The sequence below is a fragment of the Vicia villosa genome, unplaced genomic scaffold, assembly GCF_029867415.1.
Source record: "Vicia villosa cultivar HV-30 ecotype Madison, WI unplaced genomic scaffold, Vvil1.0 ctg.000029F_1_1_1, whole genome shotgun sequence".
In the NCBI taxonomy this organism is placed as follows: domain Eukaryota; kingdom Viridiplantae; phylum Streptophyta; class Magnoliopsida; order Fabales; family Fabaceae; genus Vicia; species Vicia villosa.
Window position 1 is genome coordinate 516,104 of NW_026704961.1, and position 27,390 is coordinate 543,493.

The 27,390-nt window shown below is 32.9% G+C and overlaps 4 protein-coding genes and 1 non-coding gene across 7 annotated transcripts; 3 read left to right on the forward strand and 2 right to left on the reverse strand.

Annotated features, from left to right (window-relative positions):
• The first annotated feature begins 333 nt into the window (after positions 1-333).
• LOC131622300 (uncharacterized) lies at positions 334-4,517 on the forward strand. Of its 3 annotated transcripts, none has more exons than XM_058893326.1 (12): positions 335-478; positions 555-644; positions 2,270-2,347; positions 2,436-2,510; positions 2,731-2,783; positions 2,934-3,084; positions 3,213-3,323; positions 3,421-3,547; positions 3,662-3,768; positions 3,895-4,033; positions 4,115-4,167; positions 4,241-4,517. In XM_058893326.1, exons 1-12 carry the CDS (start codon positions 443-445, stop codon positions 4,322-4,324), a joined length of 1,104 nt encoding a protein of 367 aa, XP_058749309.1. In that variant the 5' UTR covers positions 335-442; the 3' UTR covers positions 4,325-4,517. The 3 variants fall into 3 exon arrangements, with proteins under 3 accessions (XP_058749311.1, XP_058749309.1, XP_058749310.1); XM_058893327.1 differs by having other exon boundaries at positions 3,662-3,762; XM_058893328.1 differs by lacking the exon at positions 2,270-2,347 and having other exon boundaries at positions 334-478.
• Positions 4,518-4,634: 117 nt separating this feature from the next.
• TRNAH-GUG (transfer RNA histidin (anticodon GUG)) lies at positions 4,635-4,706 on the reverse strand. The gene has a single exon. It is a non-coding gene; the product is annotated as a tRNA-His (tRNA).
• A 3,449-nt stretch (positions 4,707-8,155) lies between these two features.
• LOC131622302 (uncharacterized) lies at positions 8,156-9,171 on the forward strand. The gene is made up of 3 exons (XM_058893329.1): positions 8,156-8,228; positions 8,463-8,626; positions 8,851-9,171. The coding sequence occupies exons 1-3, from the start codon at positions 8,226-8,228 to the stop codon at positions 9,083-9,085; spliced, it is 402 nt and encodes a 133-aa protein (XP_058749312.1). The 5' UTR covers positions 8,156-8,225; the 3' UTR covers positions 9,086-9,171.
• A 6,384-nt stretch (positions 9,172-15,555) lies between these two features.
• LOC131622275 (uncharacterized) lies at positions 15,556-19,502 on the reverse strand. Its single transcript, XM_058893299.1, has 4 exons — positions 19,282-19,502; positions 19,099-19,200; positions 18,332-18,415; positions 15,556-15,624 (listed from the first exon to the last, which is right to left on the reverse strand). The coding sequence occupies exons 1-4, from the start codon at positions 19,489-19,491 to the stop codon at positions 15,556-15,558; spliced, it is 465 nt and encodes a 154-aa protein (XP_058749282.1). The 5' UTR covers positions 19,492-19,502.
• Positions 19,503-20,535: 1,033 nt separating this feature from the next.
• On the forward strand, positions 20,536-25,580 carry LOC131622327 (uncharacterized). The gene is made up of 11 exons (XM_058893356.1): positions 20,536-20,784; positions 20,876-21,043; positions 21,146-21,220; positions 21,329-21,381; positions 21,884-22,034; positions 22,724-22,834; positions 23,175-23,301; positions 23,444-23,541; positions 24,353-24,491; positions 25,207-25,259; positions 25,358-25,580. Exons 1-11 carry the CDS (start codon positions 20,599-20,601, stop codon positions 25,439-25,441), a joined length of 1,245 nt encoding a protein of 414 aa, XP_058749339.1. The 5' UTR covers positions 20,536-20,598; the 3' UTR covers positions 25,442-25,580.
• The last annotated feature ends 1,810 nt before the right edge of the window (positions 25,581-27,390 follow it).

A 27,390-nucleotide genomic window follows, 5' to 3' on the forward strand; every position in this document is an offset into this window, starting at 1 on the left:
TTAATTTGCATCAACGAAACTCCAACTTAAAATGAACCATGATTATAGTTTTTCACTTTATCCTCTATAATGCCATCAATGTGGAAAATGGAGTTTCTATGGTACATCACTTTAAGATCGATGCTAGTTTTATACCAGTTTCAAAGAAAATTTTGAAGTCTTCTGTATGTTTATTTAACAATGATAAATTGGATTCAATTTTTTGAACAACATATAACATTATTATTATAACCAGATTATAAAATTGAATAGCATAGAAAAGTTAGACAATTCTGCTGCAATAAAAGACACAGTTTTTTACTATAATAAGACAAACCAAATTCTCATTTTGTCCTTAAAATATGTGTGTGATAATGGATATACTTGTAATTTTACAAATAACTTTAAGCTAGTATGTCCTTATAATTTTCACCCTCTTTGGGTTTGACGTAGAGTGAGCACTATGTCTGGTGATTTCCTTCCAGAAAACTCAATTATGGTGCGTCTTCTTTGATTCAATCTCTCCCTTTTCATCTTTGAAGTTTAAAAATGGAACCTTTATCGTGTTTGTGCAGGTGGGGTGTGGAGCGGTGGGCTTGGATTTCTTGGCCACTGTTGCTGCTTATCCCAAGCCAGATCAAAAAATCAGAAGCACTTCCTTCAAAGTATTTCCTTTTCTTTTCAACTTATATTCATTCATGTTTTTTTCTTCCTTCCATCAGAAGCACTCTCAACTAGGGGTGATCAAAACCAAACCAATCCAATAGAAAACCGCAAACCAAACCAAACCAAACCGAAACCGCAAAAAACCGCATTTGGTTCGGATTAGTTTGGGTCAGTTTTTACAAAACCGCACGGTTCGGTTTGCGGTTTGTATTTTGTAAACCGAACCAAACCGAATCAAACCGCACTATGTTACAACCTAAATTTTACTAACTCACATCCAACCCAAAATTAAACTTATTATACATTAGCATTATGATTACGAACAATTTTATCATTCTTACACATATAATTTCAGTCCCGATCTTCTAAAATCTCTAATAACATTATCGCACCTTCTTTGCCACATACATCTTCCCTCTTCTTCTATAATCTCTACTCTCTTATATTCTTTCTTTTTCACCTTCTCATTTTTATGTAAATGTTCCGTATTTCAGTTTCGTTTTTATCGCATATCTTCTTCTCTAATCTCTCAACACTTTTTTTCTTTTTCACTTTCACTAATCTTTCGTCTCTTCTATTTTTTTGTTTCATTATAATAATTTTTATATTGTTTTATGCTATTATTTTATGTTTAATATTCCACTTTTGTATAATTAAATTTTTACATATTAAATGGAAAATTGTTGTCAAAATATGACGAGTTTTGTTGTTATTTGATAGTGTATGAATGTATAAATACAAAATTATGTTATCATCTATATGTGTATGTATGGCTCAATAAAATATTTGTAAAAAACCGAACCAACCGCACCGAACCAAACCGCATTAGTTTGGTTTGGTTTGGTTCGGATTTTTTTAAAAAGCCAACCGAACCAAACCAAACCGCACTATTTTTTCTCTTGCGGTTCGGATGATTTTTTTCGTCAAAACCGCCCAAACCGCACCGCGAGCACCCCTACTCTCAACAATTACTTTTAGTGTGTTTTTTAGGTTTCGGGGCTAAAAATAGTAATAATTGGATTATGAATTTGGAAATAATCTGTAATTAAGTCCTTGATCAAAATAATTTTTTTTGGTCAAGTAGCCTCGTAGCTAATCTCATACACCTTAAAAGTAGACAAGTGGAGAATCTCGTGTTCGAACCCAGACTCAAGCATTGGGAAATCGCGTGTTTGAACCGGGGCTCTTGCAATACGACATTGAAGCTCCGAACGAGTATGGACAAGAGAGTGGAGGGAGAGAAAAATCATTTAAATATATACTGAATGTCGGTTTTTGTGTCAATTTTTTTAATGGCAAATATTCCTCTTATTTGAAAGTTCATATATTCAATTAATTTACTTTTAAAACTTAGGGGCCTAATTATAAATTGTTAACAAGTTTAGAGACCTAATTATAGTTTTTTAATTTCATAAACCTATTTTAAAATCTCCAGATAGTATTCGGGTCTTGAGAGTAATTGAACTTTTCTTATTTTGTGTGTTTCCAATTTAATGAGTTTGTTGGGTGACCTTTAGAAAAAAATTATGAGTTTAAAAACAAACAAAACTTTGTTTTTTCACGTAATAGAAAAATACATTTTCTTAGAGACTCTTGTGAGTCGAGTCTGCATTGTTTTCTGTAGACTGAAGGAGGTGGCAACGCAGGCAATGCCTTAACCTGCGCAGCTCGCTTAGGCCTCAAGCCAAGGATCATCTCCAAGGTTTTTCACTACCGCACACACTCTATGCATCTATATTCTCTTCATAAATCTTGTGTTATGACTTCAAAAATACTGTGATACTCATTAGGTAGCAGATGACACTCAAGGAAGGGGCATATTAGACGAGCTGCAGGCTGATGGTGTAGATACCTCCTTTATGGTGGTAATTTTATATTATGTTCGGAATCTTAATGATGCTTTGTTTTTTCGTAATAACTATGTAGCATTTCGGTGCTGACTTCAAGATTGAGTGTGATCTTGGATTTTTAAGCATACTGTCATAGGACTTCGGTGCCGACTATTTTATATTTGTTTCTTCAAAATATTTTTAATGCATATGTATGCTACCTTTTGTTGTTATTTATGGAGCTTCTTATTTGCAGGTTTCTAAGGAAGGCACCTCACCATTTACCTATATCATTGTTGACAGTCAAACGTAAGAATCATTGGTCTAGTCCTCCTTTTAATCTTAAAAACTATGCTCTATCATGATTTGTTTTAAAATAAGATCTTCAAAGATCTGATGTTAATGCGGCAATTGAAAATTTTATGTGTAACTTGAGTAGTTTTTATTGTAATGTTTCAGCAAGTCGCGCACATGTATACATACACCAGGTTTTCCTCCAATGAAACGAGAAGATCTTCCTGAATCAAGTGTGTTATCTGCATTGAATGGAACGAGAATTGCTTATTTTGATGGGAGATTGCATGAAACTGCTCTAGTTCTTGCAAACGAGGTTGTTATTTACATCACTTCTGAAGCTTCCTGATATTCACGGTTATGTCTTTTAGTTGTAATATATGCTAAATGTATCCAATTAGCATGTTTTAGCATATAAACAAAATCTTATATTTTTCAGTACAGGCAGTGAAGATGAATATACCTATCTTAATGGATGCGGAAAGGCTAAGAGAGGGTTTGGATGAACTCTTGAAAGTAACTGATTATGTTGTTTGTGCTGCACAGTTTCCACAGGCAAGTTCGTTGTTTTCATTATAAATTATATTTTGTAACAGAATTATAATTCTAAGGTTCTTGCATAAGCTTTGTTTTGTTCAACTATTGGTAATAGGCATGGACAGAGGCAGCAACTATTCCAAAAGCACTTGTTTCTATGCTTCTTAAGTTGCCGAAAGTCAAATTTGTGATTGTAACTTTGGGAAAAGATGGTTGCGTAATGCTTGAGAGAAGTGCTAATGGTTAGTAGTCCATACAACTTTTTTTTACGTTTGCGTGAAATATTAATTGTATTTTGTATGCTCTTATTGTATACACTAAACATGCTCTTTTCACTTATTTTGCTTTTCTGGTAGAGGTTCGATCCACAGAAGAAGAAATGGATGTTGACAAATTACTGGAATCTCTGGAAACAAGAAAGAATGGGAGCATATGCACCCGAACCTGCATATCATCAGTAATTGTAACGAAACTCGCAACACCTTTTTTGTCAGAAGTCGTATTTTGCACATAAAAAATTAGTCGCCCTTTCTTGTATGAATTTATAAAATGGATTGTAGCTGAACTGAATTTTTTGTGTTACTTACAGTCAGCGACAAAGTTGAGAGCAGAAGGTATAGGAACAATCTGTGGTAGGTTGTACATTGGAACGGCGGAAAACATACCACCATCAGAGCTTATCGATACCACTGGTGCCGGTGATGCATTCACGGGAGCTATTCTCTACGGTAATACCGCTTTATTCGATGTCTTATCCTTGAATCACCACAGCTTTATTGTTTATACAAGATTTCCTTGATTACTTTCAGCAATCTGCGCCAACTTTGCAACAGAGAAAATGCTATGCTTTGCTGCCAATGTGGTAAATACAATAATCTTGCACTCAAGTGGAAATTAGATGGATAGAAGCTTATGAATTGTTTTGACAAATGCAGGCAGCTGCCAAGTGCAGAGCTCTCGGGGCGAGAAGTGGTCTTCCGCGCTGCAATGATCCGCGCCTAGCAACCTTCATGCAGTAGTTTTAAATTTGTAGTGAGATGCTGGCCCGCTGCAATGATCCGCGCCTAGCAACCTTCATGCAGTAGTTTTAAATTTGTAGTGAGATGCTGAGTACTGTTTTACTTTTAGTTGGTAATTTGATGCAATTATGAAAAGCTAAAAAGACTTATTTCCATGAATTTTCATGAAATCTGAAATTGTTACCCCGCAAAAGTGTGCTCCTGAATGTTTGGTAGATTTTTATAGTTTGGAAATTGTTACCCCGCAAAAGTGTGCTCCTGAATGTTTGGTAGATTTTTATAGTTTGAAAAAGTAAATAAAGCAAAAAAATGTGGCTGCTGGGATTCGAGCCCAGGTCTCCACGGCCACAACGTGGAATTCTTACCACTAAACTACAGCCACTGATGTTTGTTGACTAGTTAAACGTTTATATAAAACTTAACGCTTCCATTCTGATAAAATCATAAAATACAATAGTAGTAATATTTAGCATTAAAAAAAGTAAAAACACTTTCTTATCTATCATATAAGAAAATTTGATGTTCTACCAATTACTTTTTTGCCCTTTTTACAAATACTCAACACTAACACTATCCACGTGGATAGCTTCTTCTTTCTTTACTCAAACTAAACTTCCTTCTATCACATTTCTTTCTCAACTTTTCATCTGCTTTTTCATATACCTTTTCCCTAAGTATTATTATACTAATTTTTATCTGCTTTGCTTCAATCATTTCCCATAACTCTCTTCTCTTTTTCTCACCGTCTGGATTCATCTCTCCCTTCTCTTTCTTCATCTCTTTTTCTACGACAAACCCTAATTTCTCTAATCAAAAAATTTGACCTTATTTTTCTCTCCTCCTACATCCTATCGTTCTGCTTCTTCTCCAAACTGTTTCGGCAATTTTGATGTGATGGTTTCTACTTTCAGACGAAGTGGATTTCGATGGTATCTGTTCTTCGTCGTCAACTTCTGTTATTACTCACAAATATTTGATTTTACATGACAAATCTTCTTCTTCTGCATACCCATAAATTGTTATTACATTTTATTTTGATGATTTTGATTTGGTGATTTATATTTATATTTTGATTTAGTTTTTGTTGTTTCAGGTTTAATGGTGTTGGCTCAAGCGAAAAAGGGGGAGATTCGCGGCGGTTTGGTAAGAAAAGCTTCACTTTTTATATTTTAGATCTGGGTCTAATTGTTTTAAACTGTTTCGAGATTTTATCTCAAGGACGATTAAGCATCTGAAAGAGTTTTGGTTCAACTTTCTATTTTTTTTCTTGTGATGTTTGTTTATATGTGTAAGTTCTTACAAACTTTATTTATATGTGCAGATTTTAGGATTTCTTACCGTGGAATTATACTTTAGGGTTTCTTCCTCTTCATGTAAGTATTTTATTGTTTAACCGTGTTTAATGGTGTATATATATATAATGAAATTTGTGGTAGAGATTTATGTTCATGTTTGGGAATGGTTTCTTTTAGTATTGTGGCATATTCGAGTTTAAACAGGTTGCCTGCAAAATGTTCGATGAAAGTTCCAAACCAATCACTTTCTTAGTTTTCTGTTTTAGATTCGCCAAATGAAGTTTTGTTTTCGTTTCTACTCTGTTATTGTTTTGAACTTCACCAAAATTTTCTGGTTTTGCAGCGGCGAGTCCGGTTTAATCAACTACAAATTATTCATGGAGGCAGGTGATATCGTTCGGTATCTAAATGTTAAGTTTTTGTTTTTTAGACCTCAAACTGTTTTTGAATACGGGTTTTAAACCTCGTGGTAGCATTTTAAACCTCTCGGATTTTCTCTTTCTCATTCTTCATATAATGTTGCAATCGAATATCTCTCGTCGGTGACCAATCATGTTTTGATACGTTGGCGGTTTGGACTCAATTATGCTACAGGCACGAGGCTGAGCAAGTAACATTCAACTATGAAATAGATTTCTGACTTTTGTTAAAGCAGAATAATGCAGGGCCATGGATGTTGACGATGCTTAGTGAGAACTACAAGTTTATCGGTGTTGCGAGGAAAGGTGATTCATATGGCAGTGAAGATAATCTTTTCATTCCACATTTGGGGTTCTGTTCTTTTATACTAGATTATTTGAGTTGTTTTGGATTAATTATTTATGCAGTGATGGTTGATAATTTTATTTAAAAACATAAAGAACTTGTATACAACATGATGTAGCTAACTTGGTTGATAATTTTATTTACTGTTTGATATATTTTATCTTTCTTTATTACTATTATCAAATCTTGTTTTAATTGCTTACTATATGGTGAAATTCCTAAGGTTCCAATATATGCCAGAGCTCAAGATCTAAAACATCTTTTAGATCTAAAGAAAGGAAATTTGGGTTTAACTAAGATATAAATGTGTTTACATGTTTCTTTGTCTGCTTTTCTGGCTATGTTTCAACAGCAGTAAGTGAAAAATATAAATAAGATGTTTGATTATTTGCATTTATTTTTGTTTGTGTTGTAGGATTGATCTGCATCATCGATTTCACAGTTTAATCAATATGTGGGTTGAAAATCATGATATTCATGAAATATAAGAAACATATGCTATTGTGGTTGAGCTTTTGAACAAGAATTCCCCCACCTTAGTGAAAGATGCACGATATGCAACTTCAAAAAATATGTGTGTGTGTTTTACGTATTGATACATAGCAGTTTATTACAAACATGAAGTAGATATTTGTTATCATGTATGCTTAATAAATTGTATGCAAACATTTTTTTTTGGCATTAATGGTTGAATGCTTGATCGATGTATATACCGATGAGTTCGAAACTTAATAAGTGTTATGTTTTTTGGTTATTTCAGGATTTTGGCTAATAGGAAAAACTTCGTTAATCCAAAAGGAGCTTAAGGTGATTCAATCAAGGTGGGGATGTGGTGATGCAATCGTTGTGGTATGTAAGAAGGATTAAAAAGGAGAGTAAGGTGTTAAATAGAACATTTGTAACTAACAAAACTGTATTTTATTGATTTTCTGCTTGTCTAGCAACATGAAAATGACATTGGTTGTTCAGTTCACATATTGCGTAAAATGTGCAGATTGAGTGAATTTTGATGACTATGTCTTACAGGAAACAGACGGTGCGATTGAAATAAATAGTTTTGGGTGAACATAAATGGTTTTACTATGAACTTTTTATTTTGCTCAGATACAACCTACTCTGTCTTCAAGGACTAGATCAAGCCCTTCGAGTTTTCTGTGGGTTCCAGAAAATCCCCACTTACAAATTGTCTGACATTAGTAAGGATAAAATTCTTAAAATGCATGTGAAGCCTAAGGTAGTTATATATGTTGTGAATACACAATTTCTAAGTGGAAAGTGAATTATTCCTTGTCTCATTGCAGACATCTTTGATTCTGAGCTTCGTCTATTTTATCTGAAAGTGTAGAATCCTTTTCTTTTCCTTTGATTCTGACGATTGGAGCAAACCAGGCGATATATGACGGCGAGTTCCAAAATGTTGATGTTGCACAGCAAATGATGTACTACCAATAAATAATAATAAGCTATCTATATGATGCTACAACTTAAATCCTATCAGTAGAAATATGGTTGGTACTGATGCTAAAACTTAAATTGTCCAACAACTTTCTTATTTAAAAACTAGCTATTATGTTATGTTCAGAAGAAATATTATCCAATAGACAATCAGCTTCATGTTGTAAATAATAAGTTAATTTATCACATTACAAATGATTTAATTCTTTGGTATTTTGAGTAAACTACAATGTGTTATAGCAATAATATATTTGGATTCTTTGTGTTTTCTTATTAAATTTGTGTTCACACATGCAACAGACCTATTTGAAAGGAGGCCAAAGATAGGTTCATGCATTATGAAGTTCATCATTGATGTGTCTCTCAAGTAACACATCAATTCCAACATGGTGAGTGAATGGCAATATTAATAAAGTGTTAGATTTGCTTAATAGTTATATCATGTGTTGTAATTCATTGATCATCTACTGACACCATCGCTTTTAAAAATTTATGCTTGCTTTTATGTCATTTTAATGTTTGTAATTACAACTTGATTTATTCAAGGTTGGTACATAATTGCACTTGAATGGTTACATTCTCATTAATTACTGATGTTATTTTACTTTTATTATGATTTGCAGGAGGCAGAGGCAGTTACTGAACAAGTAAAGAAGAGTAGCCAGCATTGTGCAGAGGAAATCGGAACAACAGCAGAAGGATCACCACACATTGAAGAGCAGTTTGGAGGTGGAAGATTGCTTGCATGCATTTCTTTTCGACCTGAACAATGTGGCTGTGCTGATGGGTAATTCTTTTGTTAATGGTTTGGCTGAATTGTTTTTATTGAACCATATAGCTTTATCATGTTCTTAACTCTTCCCTTTTGATTTCATTTTTGATTCTCCTTCTTTCTTTTGCTTCTGTTTCGTTTGTGTGGTGTTATTTGTTGTTGTTACTATTAGAGTTGTTCCTGTTAACAATGTATTGTTGTTGAGATATTATGCTTCGATTTATTCGCGTTCATTACAGTCTGTTGCGGAGTTGGAGAAACGAAAAGAAAACTTTACGAAAGAGGTTGATTTTGTTTGTGTTGCTGTGGTATGCTATAAATTTTAGCTGGATGAATGTTGCTTCAGAATATAAGAAATGTTGCAACAAAATTATCGGAAAGCATGATCGAATATCATATTTCCATAAGACCACACAAGAGAGTAGAGGCGAAGAAATGAAATTGGTGTGGGAGATTGAAGATGGTTTCATTTAAATTTTTATTGAACTTCTTATTATTTATGGTCATGATGTATTATTGTTCTTGAATGAGCTTATCTTTAACATTTGGCTTTTGATTAATGTTATGTGTTTTACATGTTTGGATGATTAATATCTCACACTTTTATGTGTTCCGTATGAGTGCAACATTTGTGAAACTGATTTTTCATTTCATCTTTCAATCATAAATGAGATATTGAGAGTGCAACTTATGTTTCAATCTCTCTATGATGCAGGCGTGACATTAGTATTCTTTTGATTCTGTTATGAAAAATTAGTGGTCAAATATAGCGAAATGGTAATTTTCCTGGTGATACTGACTCTTCTTTAAAATGATGCAAATTTAATTCTTTTCTATTTTTAATTAAGAATGTATATTTGAGTTATTTGTTCAATTTTGTTATTCTTATCCCAAGATTTCATTCAACAACTTCGATTAACAATCAGTTTAACAAACTATCTATCAAACTGTAGGGAGAAATATTGTATCACTCTACAAACTTTCCTTAATGCACATAAATACTCGGGTTTTTTGTCTAACATAAAATTGAACAAAAATATTCTGTGGAATGTTTCAAAGCTTCAGACGTCAACATTTAATTAAGCAAATAAAAAAGTCGCATAACATATTTTTAGTTTCAGCTTATATATATGATTTCTCCTTTTTAAGACCTTTATGAGTTTAATTTGAGTGTATGGTTTCAGTCTGTTACATGTGCAGCATTATATGATTTATTTTAATTTGAAGTTGGAATAAATATAGTGTAAATTTCTCTTTAACTAATGTTGATTCAAAGTCCTTTTTCAATCCTACTGTGGTGTATTGGGCTCATAAATAATATTCTCAAATTGATAAATTATTGACAGTGACCCATTGTTATATTTGACTTGTTGGAAACTTATGAATGATGTTGACAAAACTTAAGAAAGTTATTGAATATTAACACGAATATGAGGTTATTAAAATTGTCAAAATGGAATAGCTCATATGATTAAAGATGAGAAAAATGAATAATTCTGAAATTATTGTTTTATTTATGATACTAAAAAAAAAAAATATTTGGAAAAAAATTTGATAAAACAATTTTGATTTTTTGATAAATATTTTTTTTCTTTTAAAAATAATGAACTCTTTTGATAAAATAAATTTATTTGACAAAAGTTTGTCTCACGCCAGTACCCGTGTGAACGCACGAGTAACACACCAATATCGTATGAAGGTACGGGTAACACATCAGTACCGTGTGAACGCACGGATAATCATACCAGTATCCGTGCGAACGCACATGTTTTAATATTTTTTGTAAAATTAAAAAAAAAAAACTTTTGAGTTATACTGACTATTGAATTTTTTTAAATATTTTAAATCATAGTCCAAATTGATGTAGATCAATCTTATTATAATATAGTGAAAATTGATTCACCGATTAGTTTTCTGTTCACCAATCAATACTTGAAAGTTGTAGATCAATCTTATAGTTTTATGTTCACCAATCAATACTTATATCAAAGAGAAAAAGAGAAAGTAAAAGAAAAACAAGATATTGAATATTAACGGGACTGTCAAATTATTGATTAATTTTTCTGTTCACCAATTTTTTTTATAACACTAAATTAAAATAATTATAACGGGAACGTGAAGTGACTGTTCAAAATATTAAATATTAACGGGACTGTTAAATTATTGATCAAAATATTAAACATTAATGAGAACATGAAGTTATTGATTAATATATTTAATTATTATTTTTTCACGGGTACCAGATATTTTTTTGTACATTCAATTTTTTTTCACGAGTACCAGACATTTTTCTATACATTTAATTATTTTTTTTACGGGTACCAAATATTTTTCTATACATTTAATTATTAATTTTTTACAGATACGATACATTTTTCTATTAAAAAAAGTATATCAGAAACAAATGTGCGTCCCATACGAGAACCCGTGCGAATGCACGGGTTTGTTACTAGTTTAGGTATATAGTAGGTTCCATTTTCACATATTTGATTTCTTCACAAAACATGTGCTGTAGTATATCTAATTGTCGATATATTCATAATATATATATATTAGAAGTGGAAACTATTGTACACAGCATTATTAATTAGTTTGTCATTTTGTGATTAGTATCACAGTTGTTATAAATTTAATTTATTTATTTTTGACGGCAAATATGATTCATTAACCAAAGAAATTTGATTATTATGTATGAAGTTATTAAATATTTTAATTTGGTTTTAAAAATGTTATATTTCAATTAATATGGATGCATTGCCTAAGAAAGGTAAACGTATACTTTAGAACACGATTTTTTTAAGTGAAAATATAAATAAGATAAATGATAGTAGGTGATTATAACTTCCCATTGTTGGTTAGAATTTTGTTTTTTATTTTAAATTTGGTATTCGGCCTTGAGATCAATTAATTCAATAAAAGTAATTTCACCGTTTATTAGCAGAGATCATTTAAAGTCAAAACTAAAATTGTTAGCATTTAATGGGATTCGACACTGAGATTTTTAGAGGAGTACATTCTCATATCTCAGACATTCACCAACATACCAACCTCTGAATTTCTTTAGTTTTAAATATTATAAAAAAGTTTTAATAGAATAAATGTGCAATCTTATAAAAGGTGGTTTGAACTACTCCACTCAAAGAAGGAGCATAATAGAAGCAAATAAGTATATCATAACCCTACAATCGCACATAAGTTGAATATCACTTGGTTCATGGTCATTCCATGAATGATTATTTTGGGTTGGAGATATTAATCGAGAAACTAATATGGGAAGGTCACCTACAACTGTTTGTGGATTAAAAAGATAGACTCATGGATGCAAACATATCTATGTTGGATATTTGTTGTTGTTGGTGGATATGTGGCAGCATTAGAACAAAGAAGGTATTGATGAATATCGTACTTGAAAAATTCAAAGCGTATGAACTTCACACTAACTTTTAGGATCAATTCGCCCCCACCAATTATAATATATTGGATGTGTAGCGGGGAAAATCTGACATCGAAGCCATGGGATTGACTCGAATCAATATTCCGTTTTGAAATCGCCACCGCGCTTTATTTTTTCAAAGGAAAAGGGAAAAGAACGTAAAACCCAAAGTTTTGTTTTTAAAAAAAACAAGAAAGAGAACTCAGGTTCGGGTGTTGATTATATGAGGGGAAGGTTTAAAGCACCCCTCATATCCGTGGTACTCCACGGGAACCTTTTTGAAAATCTGTGTTGTGTGTGCTAAAAAAGAGTTTGTTTTATTTTTAAAATAAGCTCGGCAAAGCGTTAAGCTTTGGGCCTACATACCTCCTCGGTGCAATGGAGAAGTCAGAGCTAATGTAGTTCCGCTTTTGGGAAAAAAACTTTTTTAAAACGAATAAACACTTTGTTGTCGTTAGAGAGAAATACTCAGCCATTGATCTTGAGCATGAGAACAAACAAGTTCTTTGCATCGCAAATGAAAGAAGGGCTCCAACTCGGATAAAATCGACGAGTATGCCACTAGCTCTCTCACGCGGAAAAGATCTCGTTATTATCAATCAATTTCAAAATCGTGGGGTATAACCACTCGTTTCGACAATTAACGGTGTCTAAACTTTTGAAGAAAAGCCACTAAGGGCGAAAGATATTTTTAAGAAAAAGGTTTTGAAAAGATTGCAAACATAAGAATATTTTGGAAAAAGGGAGAAGATTTTGAAAATTTAAGAATGGGAGGAGATGAAGAGGCTAACCTAATGCATAAAATAAAAGCTAAGGAAAGAAACGGTCTAACCAAATAAGAAGCCAACACTTGACATTAAGAGCCAAGGTAGTTTTCCCATCCTTTGGATTTATCAATACCAACACATTAACACTTGGGGATCCATATGAACTTATTGTCTTAGAACCACTTTTCATTAAGCACATTAAGAATTCTGACGAAAATCGGGCAGAGTAACGGCTGTTTTCGGGTAAAATCCTTATATCAGTGCCTTGGAATTAACCATCAAGGGCTTTCAAGGAAATACCTGCACACATAAACATACAACAGAACAATGCCATACAGACAGAACAATCACAGGATAGCAATAGAATGAGTCCAGAGGTACTAGGTCCATAAGTCCGAATCTCCAAAGCGCTATGGATAGTAACTGATAGTCCAAAGAGAGCCTTATGTATTTTTTAGATTTTGGTTATTTATTAGTGTTTTAGCAAGAAAAGATAAAGTATGGTCCAAGTGGACAAAGGAAAAATGGCGGAAAGTAAATATGATGAAATGATAAAGTAAAGCGATAAGGCGAGAAATATAAAGAGCGGTAATATAAAGAACGGTAATATAAAAGGTGCGGAAATTAAAGTTAGTTGTTAAATGTTAAAGATAACCATCTTGAAACTTGTCAAGTATGTTATCAAAGTTAGTAGGAAGATCTATGGTGAGTGAATGATGTACTCGGATTTAAAGTCAATGGGGCTTATCAGAAGCTTGATAAAATCATAGCGACTACACGATAAAAACCTCCACAAGTCTTAAATCAACCGCATACAATTCTCTTCCATGTTTGATCTTTTTTTATTCGGGACACGAAATATTGCGCTATGTTAAGCAGATCACCAAGTGATTTATGTAGAAATCACCCTACAACGAGGCCGGTCAAAACTTTATGTGCTAATGCATGCGAGAAGAACGATATGTAGATCGCCTTCTGAAAGCAATACCGCACGAAAAGAAAATAGGTAACGATCTAGTCTTTACTAAGAATCCATAAGAATTCTCAAAGTATTAAGACTTTCATCGATCAAAAGAAAAAAAGGAGAAGGAGAAGATAAAATGCATAAAGATAATCAACTCACACTATCATTAATATCATTCATCTAATATTATGGATTTGGTTCTTTCAAACCTATCAACATCCTAGATCCAATGATATTAATGAAATGGAGGAAGAAGAATAAAATTCACAAAAGATAATCAACTCACACTATCATTAATATCATTCATCTAATATTATGGATTAGGTCATTTCAAACCTATCAACATCCTAGAACCAATGATATTAATGAAGTGGAGGAAGTAGGAAGCCAAAACAAGCATAAAAAAGGCAAAAAAACACATTCTGCCAGCAGGAAATCGATTTACCTCTGTAGGAAATCGATTTCCTGAGTGCAGAGTTCAAATTTTGAAAAAAAATAAGGTGGAAATCGATTTCCTACAGAGGGAAATCGATTTCCTGCACACAGCATTCAAAAAATCAGCATTAGGAGGCATAAAACTTGACTTAAGCAAACATACAAACACCTTATGATCACACATCAATTGGAGCACGAATTTTTCATCAATTCACCATCAAATAGGACCAATATAGCATCAAAGATGCATCACACACAAACACAAAAGAATCACATCATGATGGATGAATAAAGATGAAGAAAATTACCAAATCTTGAACAAAACTTAGATCTACTTCAAGAATCACCAACACAAATCTTGATCTCTCAACAATTGAAGAAAAAAGAGTGAAATAGATGGTGGTTTAGCTCAAAGTTTGTGAGGTTCAAGGTGTGACTCACAAACTTTATGAAAGAACAAAGAGCTTTGGTGAATTTGGTAGGGATGAGGAGAGAAATTGCAAGGGGTTTTTTGGCTCTCAAAGCTTGAGAAATGAATTTGCAAGAACTTTTTTGGCTATCAAAAGCTTGAGAAATGAGAGAGTAGTGGGCTCTATTTATAGGATGAGAGCAAGAGTAGTGGTAATTTGGTCTTTTTGCACTTGGTAATTAGCTTGTGTTTAATTGGTGATTAAAGTGGCAATTAAATGGTAAAATTGGTAAAATGAGGTTAAAGTGGGTTTAATGAATGAGTTAATTTTGATGAGGTGGAAAATTGATAAAATGATCAAATAAAAAGATGCCAAAATGATGTCAAGCTTCCCTCTTATATTTTTTTGAATTTTGCGCACAGAAAATCGATTTCCCACAGGGGTAAATCGATTTCCACCTTCAAATTTTCAAAAACTGTTTTCTTGCACTGTTTTGATTTTTGCCCGATCTTTCACCTGCAAAATATAAACAAAAGAGACAAAACATATATTTTTTTTGATTTTTGGTTAGTATAAACAAATAAAAGGCTATAAATGCTCGATAATTCCCCTCAGAGATAATCACAGTATCAAAGATAAAGCTTCACAATGGTGCTCTTGATTGACGATTGAATGCAAATGATGTGTGATCTTAGGGTCAAAAATTGGGGTATGACAGGATGCAATTAAGACTAATAGTGAATTTCCTTCAGGATACTTTAAATTCCTTAATATGAATTGCACAAACACACTAAGCGTATCTTTTGATAATTTGTTAAAAAAAAATGTTTCCTACATTTTACTCATGCATTAATAAAGTAAAAGATGATTTTAGAATAATTGAAATGATGAAAAAAAGGGTGTGTATATTTCTATTTTCGTGTGTTTTCTATTTCTCAAGTGTCTCTATTTATGGAGAAGTTCACGCCACTTGATAAAGAAGAAAATCTTTTGAAATATAAATTCTACACCAGTTAAAGAACAAATATAATGTTATAACGTTCATAACTCTTCACAATCGATGCAGTGACTCAGTTGGTAATGCTTTGCGCCTATAATCTAACAGATGTGTATTCGACCTTTGGCATTGCTTCATTTTGAATTTGTTTTGTTACCGTGAGTAAAATAAACATTCAAAAATTGGCAAAAGGAGTATTCGAATCGATGCAATGGCTCAGTTGGTAATGCTTTGCGCCTATAATCTAACGGTTGCGTAATTGAAAATAAACCTTTGCTTTGCGTCTATAATCTAACGGTTGCGTATTCGAAAATAAACATTCAAAAATTGACAAAAGGAGTATTCAAACCGTGGACATTTAGGTTGAATGACACAACTTCTAACCACCAAGTCATATATTCTAACATGTTTATTTTTGCTTCCAACTAATAATAATTTAAACTGCCAATTTTTTTTTGAAAATCTCTCACAATCCCCCACCATTTTCAAAATATAATTAAATCTCATATTTCTAGAAATATCATGATTTTCAGATAATGGTATCTTACGATTTCAACATTACTTAGTAAATTAAGTTTTTACTCATCCCCGAATAAATTGGTAGACAAGTTTTGAACCAATTTTTCACCAGAACAAGCGTGTATAATTCATACATGAAATCTAGATACTATGAAAAGAATTATAATTATTGACACATTTAACATGGCCTTGTTCCACTTATCCTTTTAACGAAGAATTTAAGAGTAAAGTCCTTTAACTCTATGAAGCGGCCCCACTCCATTCTCGTTTAGGTAGACAATATCAGAAATGCACCCAAAATTATGCATTCCAGCAAATATATGATATTTGTCTATTAAGAGGAAAACTCATTCTTCCACATTTATTCTTATGTCCAAGTACTTTTAACCTTTGGGATGTATCTTTTGTCAAGTACTTCAATCACTCTAATAATGTGCTAAAACGAGATTTGGTTCTACATTCAATCTTTAAGTTTTGATGATAACAACACATATATTTTTTATGTAACAATTTTGTACTCTAATAGTTTCTTAAGTGTGCAGATTTACTATTTTGGTTGATTAAGGATTGTTGTCCAAAAAATCATCAAAATCAGCGTCAACACACATTAGAAGAACTATTAATCATTCAATTTCTGAAGTTACATCTGTAGTTTTGAAGAATGTTGAATGCTCATCAGAAAAGATTACTTGAAAGTGTCTCTAAAGATAAACTTCTATCATATCAGAAATCAAGATATCAATACTCAGATAAACTTTTGCTTCCAACTCAGAAATCAAGATGCGTCATTCAGATAAGTTGTTGCTTCAACTCTGAAGACTTCATTCTGACTCTGAAGACTCAACTCTCTTCCGACGTCTACATTACCTGATCTCTTCCATGCTTTCTCTACTTCATAACAAAAGTACATCTCAAAGAAGAATGATCATAAACTTGCAGTAGAAGCAATATGGTACAATAGTACATCATCTTCTTCATTACTGCAAGGACGTATTGTACGAATTTGACGTTTGTGTATTTCAATTTCAAACAAAACTCATACACCAACTCAAATATGTAAAAAGAAGAAACACAACAAAATCATAGCTTCACATGGGAATAGATACACACCTTACACTACAAAAAAAAAAGCCTCAGTAGTGACGTGAATATTACGCCACAAACCAAAAAAACACATCACAAACCAATATTTGCGAAGTAAAAATTCACGTCGCAAAAGGCAAGGTGGCAACTTTTAGTGACGTGATTTTCACTTCACTATTTAGTGAAGTGAAAATCACGTCGCAAAATTTGGGTCAGAGATTAATGCATATTCAGTTAGAGCAGGTGTAGCAGCGTTTGGGTCAGAAAAGCATCTTTAGTTGCGACGTGATTTACATGTCACTACTTAGTGACATGGCAATCACGTCACTAAATTTGCCTAGGAGTAAATGAAAAGCGCATTTAATGTCTAATGTTGCGACGTGATTTTCATGTCACTACTTAGTGACATGGAAATCACGTCACTAATATTTTTTTTTTTGCAAAAAACCAAATATATATATATATATATATATATATATATATATAATTAAATTAATAAACTAAATATATTAAAATTTATAAATTAATTCAATAAACTAAATATACTAAAATTAAGAAAGTAAAATTATAAATCTAATATTACTAAATAATATAATTATAATTTAATTAATAGCTTACACAAATTCAAAATTAAAAGTTATAACAACAAAATAAAAACTAAACTAAATCAACAATTAATCCGGGTCGGGAAACTCATCCTCATTTAGATTTTCCTTATCAGTCGGCGCAGAACCCCCCATATTTTGGTTTCCACCAAAGGATTGCATAAATTGTCGCATTTGTGCCTCCATATCCGATTGTCTTTTCGCCATGACCTCCATTTCCCGCTGATGCTCACTCCGCATTGCCATCATTTGGGCCTCCATTTGAGCTTTCAGTGTCGCTTCACGTTCCGCCGCCTCACGCCTCACCTCATTTATCGCCAATTGTCTTACAGTGTCTCTCTGTTCATCTGTTAAAGTTACAAGACGTGAACCTCCTTCCCCGTCGAGAACTCTTTGATATAGAGTTCTATCATCAGATCTCAAGGTGCCTGCCAAATTTCCACCACCAAAAAAACACCCGTTAGGCCCCTTGCCGCCAATGACTTTACTCCAAAGATAAAAATCTACATCTGGATGAAGCGGCTCTCCCGGTCTTGGAGTATACCGAGGATTAGAAGTCAGAAATTGTACAAGCAATGCCTGATAATCATCCTACACATACAAAAAAAAAAGTTAAATATAATTTAGTTTCCACATGAATTTCACGCCACAAATTTAGTTGCCACATGATTTTCACGCCACAACATGTCACATGCCACATGAAAATTATAACACATACATTCTACCTGTCAGAATTAATTAATAAATCAGAATAATAATACCGATTTAATTCATACATTATAACACATACATTCTACCTGTCGGAATTAATTAATAAATCAGAATAATAATCCCGATTTAATTCATACATTATAACACATACATTCTAACTTTGATCACCAATTTGATTCATATATATCAACACTTTATCGGCACTTCACAATCACCACCAAATACATCACAATTCATCGCTTAAAGAAATACCGATACCTTAAAAAAATAATACGGATATCTTAGCCAAATATAATACCCAACTTAACCAAATAATACCGATAGCTTAACCAAATATAATACCCAACTTTAACCAAATAATACCGATAGCTTAACCAAATATAATACGGATAGCTTAACCAAATATAATACTCAACTTAACCAAATAATACCGATAGCTTAACCAAATATAATACCGATAACTTAACCAAATATAATACCCAACTTAACCAAATAATACTGATAGCTTAACCAAATAATACAGATAGCTTAAAAAAATAATACCGATAGCTTAAATAACTTACCATAGCTTTTTGTGTACGACTGTCAACAAAAGCTCCTGTTTTCTTTTTCCGAGTCCTCGCAACCAGCTCGGTCATAAGTGGAGGTCTATTTAATTCCTTAGTCTAAATAACAAAATAAACTATAATTAATAATATCAATTATTAATTGAAATTATAACTTTAAGAAGTGGTAATAATTATTACCATGCGACGAACATGCTCAGCAGTGCTTATACTTCCAACAGCATTAAGGCAACCACCCTTTTCAGATGCTCTCATCTTCTTTGCATTTTCAGATTTGGCCGCAAACTCATCACTCTCCCAATATTTAAGAAGTTCCCGAAAGATTTCTTCTCCTATCCAACTAGGACGGATGCCATGAAGTTCCCAACGCTTTCTAACACGTCGTAGCATGTCAGAAAGTCGTCTTGCAGAAAATGGGGAAAGAAGAAGGGTTGAGAGGAAGAAGAAATGGGGAAAGAAGAAGAAAATATTCTTCTGGAACGAAGGGAGAGGGAGAAGCGTTTTGGGAAAAGGTATTAAGACTTTAGCGACGTGATTTTCACATCGCCACGTTGCGAAATGAAAATCACGTCGCAACAAATGCACATTCCCAACCCACGTGCTCCTTGTCAGTCAACTCTGGCATTAAAGTTTTTTGGTTTTTGTAATTTTTAGTTGCGACGTGATTTACACGTCACAACTGAATTTTGAAAAATTCAAACTTCCCCCCTGTGCATTTCTGACTCCAATTGTTTTTCAATTTTTTTATTTTAAGTTACGACGTGATTTACACGTCACAACATTTTTTTTATTAAATTCCTGACTCCCCCCTTAATGAACGTTACTTTTTATTTTTAAATATTATAAACATGTTGCGACGTGATTTTCACGTCACAACTGGTTTATTTACACACGTGAAAATCACGTCACTATTTCACGTGGCTAGGAAGCACTTTTCTTGTAGTGTTAATAGAGACCACGACCGAAAATGAATGCATCGGAGAGGGCAATCCGCGATGGCCGGCAGGGAGGTGGTCGTGAGATTTACCAGCGTAGTGGGCTTTTATAACGGGTTTGCGGTGGATCTGGATTGTCGGTGACAATCGGTACCCTTAGTCAATCAAATAGTAGTACTATAATTCAACACCACATCACTTTTTATTTTATTTTTAAAATAAATTAAAATTTTAACACAAATTACATAACATACTGATACCCAACTTAAATGGATGGATACCAAATAATTTACCTTACTATTTTCGGTAAAAATCCCAAATATTTGTCATACATGAAAAGAGTTAAACGGTAAAAATGATAATAATTTAATAGGAATGATTAAAGATATAAAATGATGAATAACCTTGTTTAATTAGTTTTAATTAGGGTTATAATGTAATTTTGGTACTAGTAGATTTGTTCAATTTTACTAGTATTTATTTCATTTTTTACAATTTTGTTCGATCAACTTCCATTGCTGAAGGTAGAACAGAACCGCAACTAACAGCCGTAGAATCTCCAATGACATGCATTTCGAAACCATTCAGTGCCACCGTTTTCCACACTCATTCATCCCCTTTCCCTCCATTTCCATCCCGCCTCCATTCTAATGTACACTCTTTTTTTCACTCAAACTCATTCCGCTCCACAAAAAGCATCAATATCTCATCCCACGCCGTTCCTCCTCTCCCCCAAAACCAAATCATCGTTCGTTCCCTCTCTCTCTCTCTCTCTCTATCTATCTCTCCCACTCTCTCCGTGCGCGTGTGTAGTTACATAGCTTTCTTTTTCTCTACAGATCGGATGCGGAATGACGACGGTGGATATCTTAGCTACTGTGGACGGATATCCGAAACCGGACGATAAGATCCGAACAACCTCCTCCAAGGTGCAAGGAGGCGGAAATGCCGGTAATGCTTTAACATGTGCGGCTCGACTCGGTTTGAAACCCAAGCTTATTTCCAAGGTTTTTCAATTTTCTTTCTGTTTAGTTTTTTCTGATCTGGTATATCTGATTGGGAGTGTTGAATTTTGATTGAGTTGTTTGTTTGTGTATATTTTTAATTAGGTTGCTGATGATCCTCGAGGAAAGAGCATATTGGAGGAACTTGAAGCTGATGGCGTCGATACTTCCTTTATTGTTGTAAGATTCAGCTTGTGTGTTTTGTAGGCACAGTGGAAGAATCTTCTTCGTTTTCTTCTAATTAGTTATAACTTTCTGAGTTGAGAGTTTATTGTTTTCCTTTTTCAGGTATCCAAGGGTGGTAGTTCTACATTTTCATATGTACTAGTAGACAGCCAAACGTAAGGATTTGTTTCTATGATTAGTATTAGCATGACTTTCATTAACAATATCATGCAACCTGTTGACCCAAAGCTTACAATGGTATGATAGGAAAATATTTTCTGAAAATGCACTCTCATGAACTTATGGTGGAGTGGAGCTCTATTGTATTTCAGTCAGTCTCCCATTTATTTAACACAACACGTCCTCCGTTTAAAATTATGCATAAACGTCCAAGTTCTCAATCCTCGTTTATAATGTATATCATTATAATTTTTTTCATCTCATCATGTCATGACACTATTGTTATTAGCTAATTGTGACTCTCCTGGTTATGCAGCTGTAATCTCTGCAGCTGTAATCTCTAGAAGTAAATCTGTATTAACAATACTTCTACATCAATTTTATTATGCAATATTGGAGTTGATTAAAATCGAAGTATATGATTAAATATATTTGAGGCAATCTACCTAGGATATCCATAGTTTAGTTGAGTCAACTAAATACAAGTTATGCTCTCAGAAAAACTCGCACAAGTATCTACACCCCTGGAGATCCTCCCTTAATGCCAGATGATTTGTCTCGGTCAATGTTATTATCTGCATTTGATGGAGCAAGATTAGTTTATTTTGATGGAATGTCTATCGAAACTGCTCTATTTGTGGGACAAGAGGTAATCATCATCTCACTTGTGCTCACACCTTTTCCACTATGGCTGGATGACTTTTTAAGGCATACATACTGGTAAGCTATAAATTACTTTTAGTTGTAGGTTGTCATTTCAAAATTACTCAAGAAAACAAAAAGGTCAGACATAAAACTTACTTGTTGGGGCTGTGATTTGTCTTGTTGGCGAGGTTTCTTTTTGTTTCCCAGCTACGTGTATGCGAACTATAATAGTATGATTGAAAGAATACCTACTACACTTTGTATGCATGAACATGTTTCTCAAACTCTCAAGTTAACTCATACAATCTTATGATTCTAGGCATCAAAATCGAATTAACTCGCTTACAGGATCCTTTGTGTCAACTTATGTAGACTTACAAAAACTTGTATAGACCTGTGATTTTGAGGACGATTGAATGAGAGTACACCATAATTGGTAGGTGAAAGAACCTAAATCTGGGCTGAAACCTAGGTCTACCGAGTTGAATCCAGCCCCAATGAGGGGGAGCCCAGTCCCTTCATCTTTCATTCATTTGTAATTTTAAACTGTGATTTTTTAATTTGTCCATCGATTTTGAATATGTAAAGCTCTTTTTCTTTAGTGGGCTGTGAACCTATTTCCTGTCATGTAAATTTGTCCATTAATACTTGTTTGTTCTGGTTTAATCGTTAGAATTTGACAACCTTGTACAGGCAGCTCGCAATAATATTCCTATTTTAGTTGAGGCAGAATCGCCAAGGGAAGGGTTGGATGAGCTATTGAAGCTTGCTGATTTTGTTCTATGTTCAGCAAAGTTTCCACTGGTAATGAGGGGCTTACATGCATTTTTCCATGAATTTGGAACTATATCAAAATGTTTATCTTCTCGGATTCCATTAAGAGGGAGACAATTAATTCAATTTTCAACACTTCATGGTGTTTTCAGAATTTCAGTACTCCCAAAACAAAAAGAAGTTTCTTCAATTTTGGCAGTTATCATTATAAATTTACTTTTTAACTCTTCTATCATGTCATGGTTAGCTTGAATTGGTTTTTAGGTAGGGCACACCTCCAATTGCATATATAAGGTGTCCAACTGTCCATATGCTTCTGTTCATGATTAATCTTTCTTGGTGTTCATTTGGTTGGTTCTTGATGTCTTAGGCTTGGACACAGGCACCATCTATCCCGAGTGCATTGGTTTCCATGCTTATAAGATTGCCAAATGTCAAGTTTGTGATTGTGACTCTGGGTGAAGATGGCTGTCTAATGTTGGAAAGAAGTACAAATGGTGAACACACGAATGACTTTTTCATTTCTCATTTTTAATTTTACTTCTCGAAGGAGTAGAATGTTCTAAAGTATCATTGCTTTGAATCACACGCATTTCTTTGAACAAATGTAACTTACAAGTTTAATGCTCTTGTGGGCAGAGGATGTCGGCGTAGAAGAAAGGAATGTAGAGAGCTTCTTAGAACTCTTGTACAAAGAGAAAGATGATAGCTTGGCTATTCCAACCTGCATATCATCGGTAAAATATTGATGAACCTATAACTTGTATAACTTTTATTTTAATGTGGAGATACATTCTGTAATTCCAGATTGAGTTTAAAAATATATTTTTTGTTTGAACAAAAGAAGAAAATTTGAAGGCGGAGACAATAATTTGCAAAGAGAGGAGAATTATATGGCTAATTCAAAAGAATCTTGTCAAATTCTGTCACTAGGCTTCTGTTTAGCGTGGAATTACAGGCCATGAAAAGCAATCATGGATGTATAACCACATGCTTAAATACGAGTATGGGCGAGTCTTGCAAATTATGTCTTTTGGTTCATAAGCATTAGTTAAATTGGAAGGAATATCACTGCATTGGCGTGTGAAAAGTATTATTGTCCCGTTTTGTTATTGACATTTTCAATATTACATCAACTGATCAATGACAACCAAATTTATCTTCGGGTCGGCTGTCTGCGTCACTGTAAATTGATACCAAAAATCATATCAATATAAAAGTTAAAGCAATTGAGTGAAACATCTTTTTATGATTATAATATTAATCGAGAATCTACATCTATACCACATTTGTTAGGATTCAATTCTGTGTTTCAATTCATTTAAATTAGACAAGGTATATTCATATTGATTAATAAATGATTACTTCGTATAGAATTTGCATTTGTATGCCTACTCAAGTTTGACGTTAAAACTGCCAACATAAGTTGGGGGATAACAACATCATAGATAAACCTAGATTAGTTCAATTCTTTGTCAAATAGATGATCATGATAAATTCTTATAAAATAGATTTTCTCCTCTTATCTTCACCCATGTATTTTCTTAGGTGGTGAGAAAGTTCAGATCAAATGGAATAGGCACAGTTTGTGGGAGATTCTTTATTGGAACAGCAGAGAAGATACCAGATTCTGAGCTTATTGATACAACTGGTGCCGGGGATGCGTTTATTGGAGCAATTATGTATGGTAGGTGTAGTTACTCGAGCCTTCACCTGGATATTCATTTTTGGTTTGTTTACTTGTGTCCATTTACAATAGAGTAACAAAAAGAAACAAAAACACCTCCATGATGTGGTACATAGACTTTGCCCTTTTCATCCTTATGGATGGGATCATCCTAGTGGCAGTGGGTAGTGATGCAGCCCTTGCCTGAACCCCAAAAAATTATGGGGTGTTCCATTCATGATTGTTTGTCTAGGTCAAAGCTTGCATTGTTTCCATATATCTGCTAGTTTCCTGAGGTTTTAAACTGGTCCTCCGTCCAACATTTTCCTATAAAATCTTAATCAAGTAGACATGCAACTTTATTTGTTCCAGAATCTTTGCAGTAGTATCTATTCGGCATTATTTTCTTACCTAGAGTCCCATGCTGAGTCAGTTCACTCGTGAGAACTTAACAGAAGTAGAACTCTCAAAATCTCTATGGTTACACATTTGTTTGGCTGTTTTGCATGGTTGCAACTTGCAAGTAGATACTCTCCTATCAGTATCTAGTCAAAGACTAAGCTTGGAGTAGCAGTATACAAAACCAATAGCTCAAACTAAGTCCTATAAGGATAGTTGTGAAGTTACATGAATGACACACTTTCCGACTCTGCATGTTTACATTTTTTTGGAAGTTTATTTTGGCATTATTTATTTTCAGAGTAATTGATTTTGCTCTGACTTGTTTTATTTATAGCCATTTGCTCAAACATGGTACCAGAGATAATGTTACCCTTTGCTGCACAAGTAGTAAGTTGCTCAAGGCAATTTATTCATATTATTTCAAACAGAAGTAAGAAAATAGAATGTTGGAGAATTTTTTACTCATTTCATTGCGATAACTGCAGGCAGCTGCTAAGTGTAGAGCTTTGGGAGCTCGAACCGGTCTTCCTCACCGAACAGATCCATGCTTAGCATCCTTTTTATCCTGAGAAGGAAGTTCTGTTGTAGTGCTCATGTTTACTTTGTGGTTCTTTATTCATGTCTTCTAAAATGTCCTATAGTTTGTACAGAATGTGAGTACATGATTTTAATTTTAATTTATCGCAGGTAATAAATACTTGTCTTAAAGTGTGTTTACTTTTCTTTTGATTAAGACGAGAAAAAAATATACACTTATGGTTCGTTTGGAATAAGAGAAGATGATGCGAGAGAAATGCCAGAGAGAGAAGTACAAGAGAGACCAGGCATTTCTTCAGCTTGGAATAGGAGAGAATTAGTGAAGAGAGAATAAAAACTTGTGGGACCCACACGTTTTCAAGTTCTCTCCCTAATGCGAAGAAAGGAGAAGATAGAGGAACTTTTCCATTTATATCCTTTCTTATCCAACAAAAATATTTTATGTTAATTAAATATATTATTTTTTATAAGGGTATTATAGTACTTTTAAAAATATGCAACACTTCTCTCTTCTCTATTTCTTCTCTCTTTCTCTTAAACCAAACAATACCTCAAATCTACTTTATTTCTCATCTTTTTCTCTCTTCTTACACTCTCTTATCTATTTCTCTCTTCACAACTTCTCTTCTAATCCAAACACACCTAAATGTTTTCTTATAATAGGGATAAGAGATAGTATTTTACATGAAAAAACATATTTAACTTTATTTATTGTTACATTTGAACCAAAGATTCACCTTAGAAATTTTACTTATAGATCATAGATGGGTTGATGCATACTAATGAAAAGAAGAAAAAAAAGGGGTAATGTTAACTTGTGTCTTAGGGACACAAGTTAAATGAAAAATATTGTATTGAAAATTATGCACTTGTTTTAATAAAAGTATAAAATTAAATTTTTTATTACTTTTTTTCTTACAAACTAGTAACATACCCGTGCGTCTGCACAGGTAAAAATTATTTAGTAGTGTAAAATTATACTGCAAATTAAGAGTTAGATTTATGTATGTTTAGCTGTTTAGAATTTAATTAGTTGTGTCCCATGACACTTTATATAATATGATTTTGAAATAGATATTATAAAAATCATAATAAAATTAATTAATAATCTTATGTAGCAATGAATATATATAGAATTGTTATTCATTTGTGTATTTATATAGAATTGTTAATAAAAATAAAATAGGTATCGTGTTGATAGTGCCCGTAATAAAAATAGAAAATTTGACATTTAGAAATAAGAATTTTGTATCTCAAATAAAGACAATTGGTAATTAAAATAATATAGATATTTTGCTGATAATGCCCCGTGAGAAAAATAAAAATTTTGATATTTGAAAATAAGAATTTTGTGTCTCAAATAAAGACAATTGTTAGCTAAAATGAAAAATGTATTTTGTTGATAGTGACCCGTCAGTAAAGTAAAAATTTGAATTTTTTTTAATAATTATGGATAATACTTTAATAATCATAAAATAATTATGTTTTCGTTGAGTGAATTTTTACGTGTTCTTTTTCGTCAATTAAGAAAGTTTCAATTTGTTAATTTATTTATGTTTAGAAAAATAAAAAGGAAAAAAGAAATTGAGTGGGAAAAATTAAAATGCAAATAAAAATATTGGAGAGAGAAAATGTGAAATAAAGGTGAGACAAAGTAAAATCCAATGGTCAATACACATGTCACTTGGGCATTTGTTTGAAATATTAGAATATTTGCTTGATTATGAAAAGACAAAATAACCCTTTTTGCTTTGTAAATTTTAAATGAATGAAGGTCATTTTTGGTAGAATGGTGGTATCTTCCATTAATGGCTAGATAGTAGATTTTCTATCAGTGTGTTTCTTATATTGTGCAGGCACAAGTTAACGTTACTCATAAAAAGAACTAAACAAAAAAAAAAACAATGAATATAGAATAGAATGACTCAAATTCTTGAAAAAGAATATTCTTTCGCGTTTTGGTACACTAAGGGTGTTGATT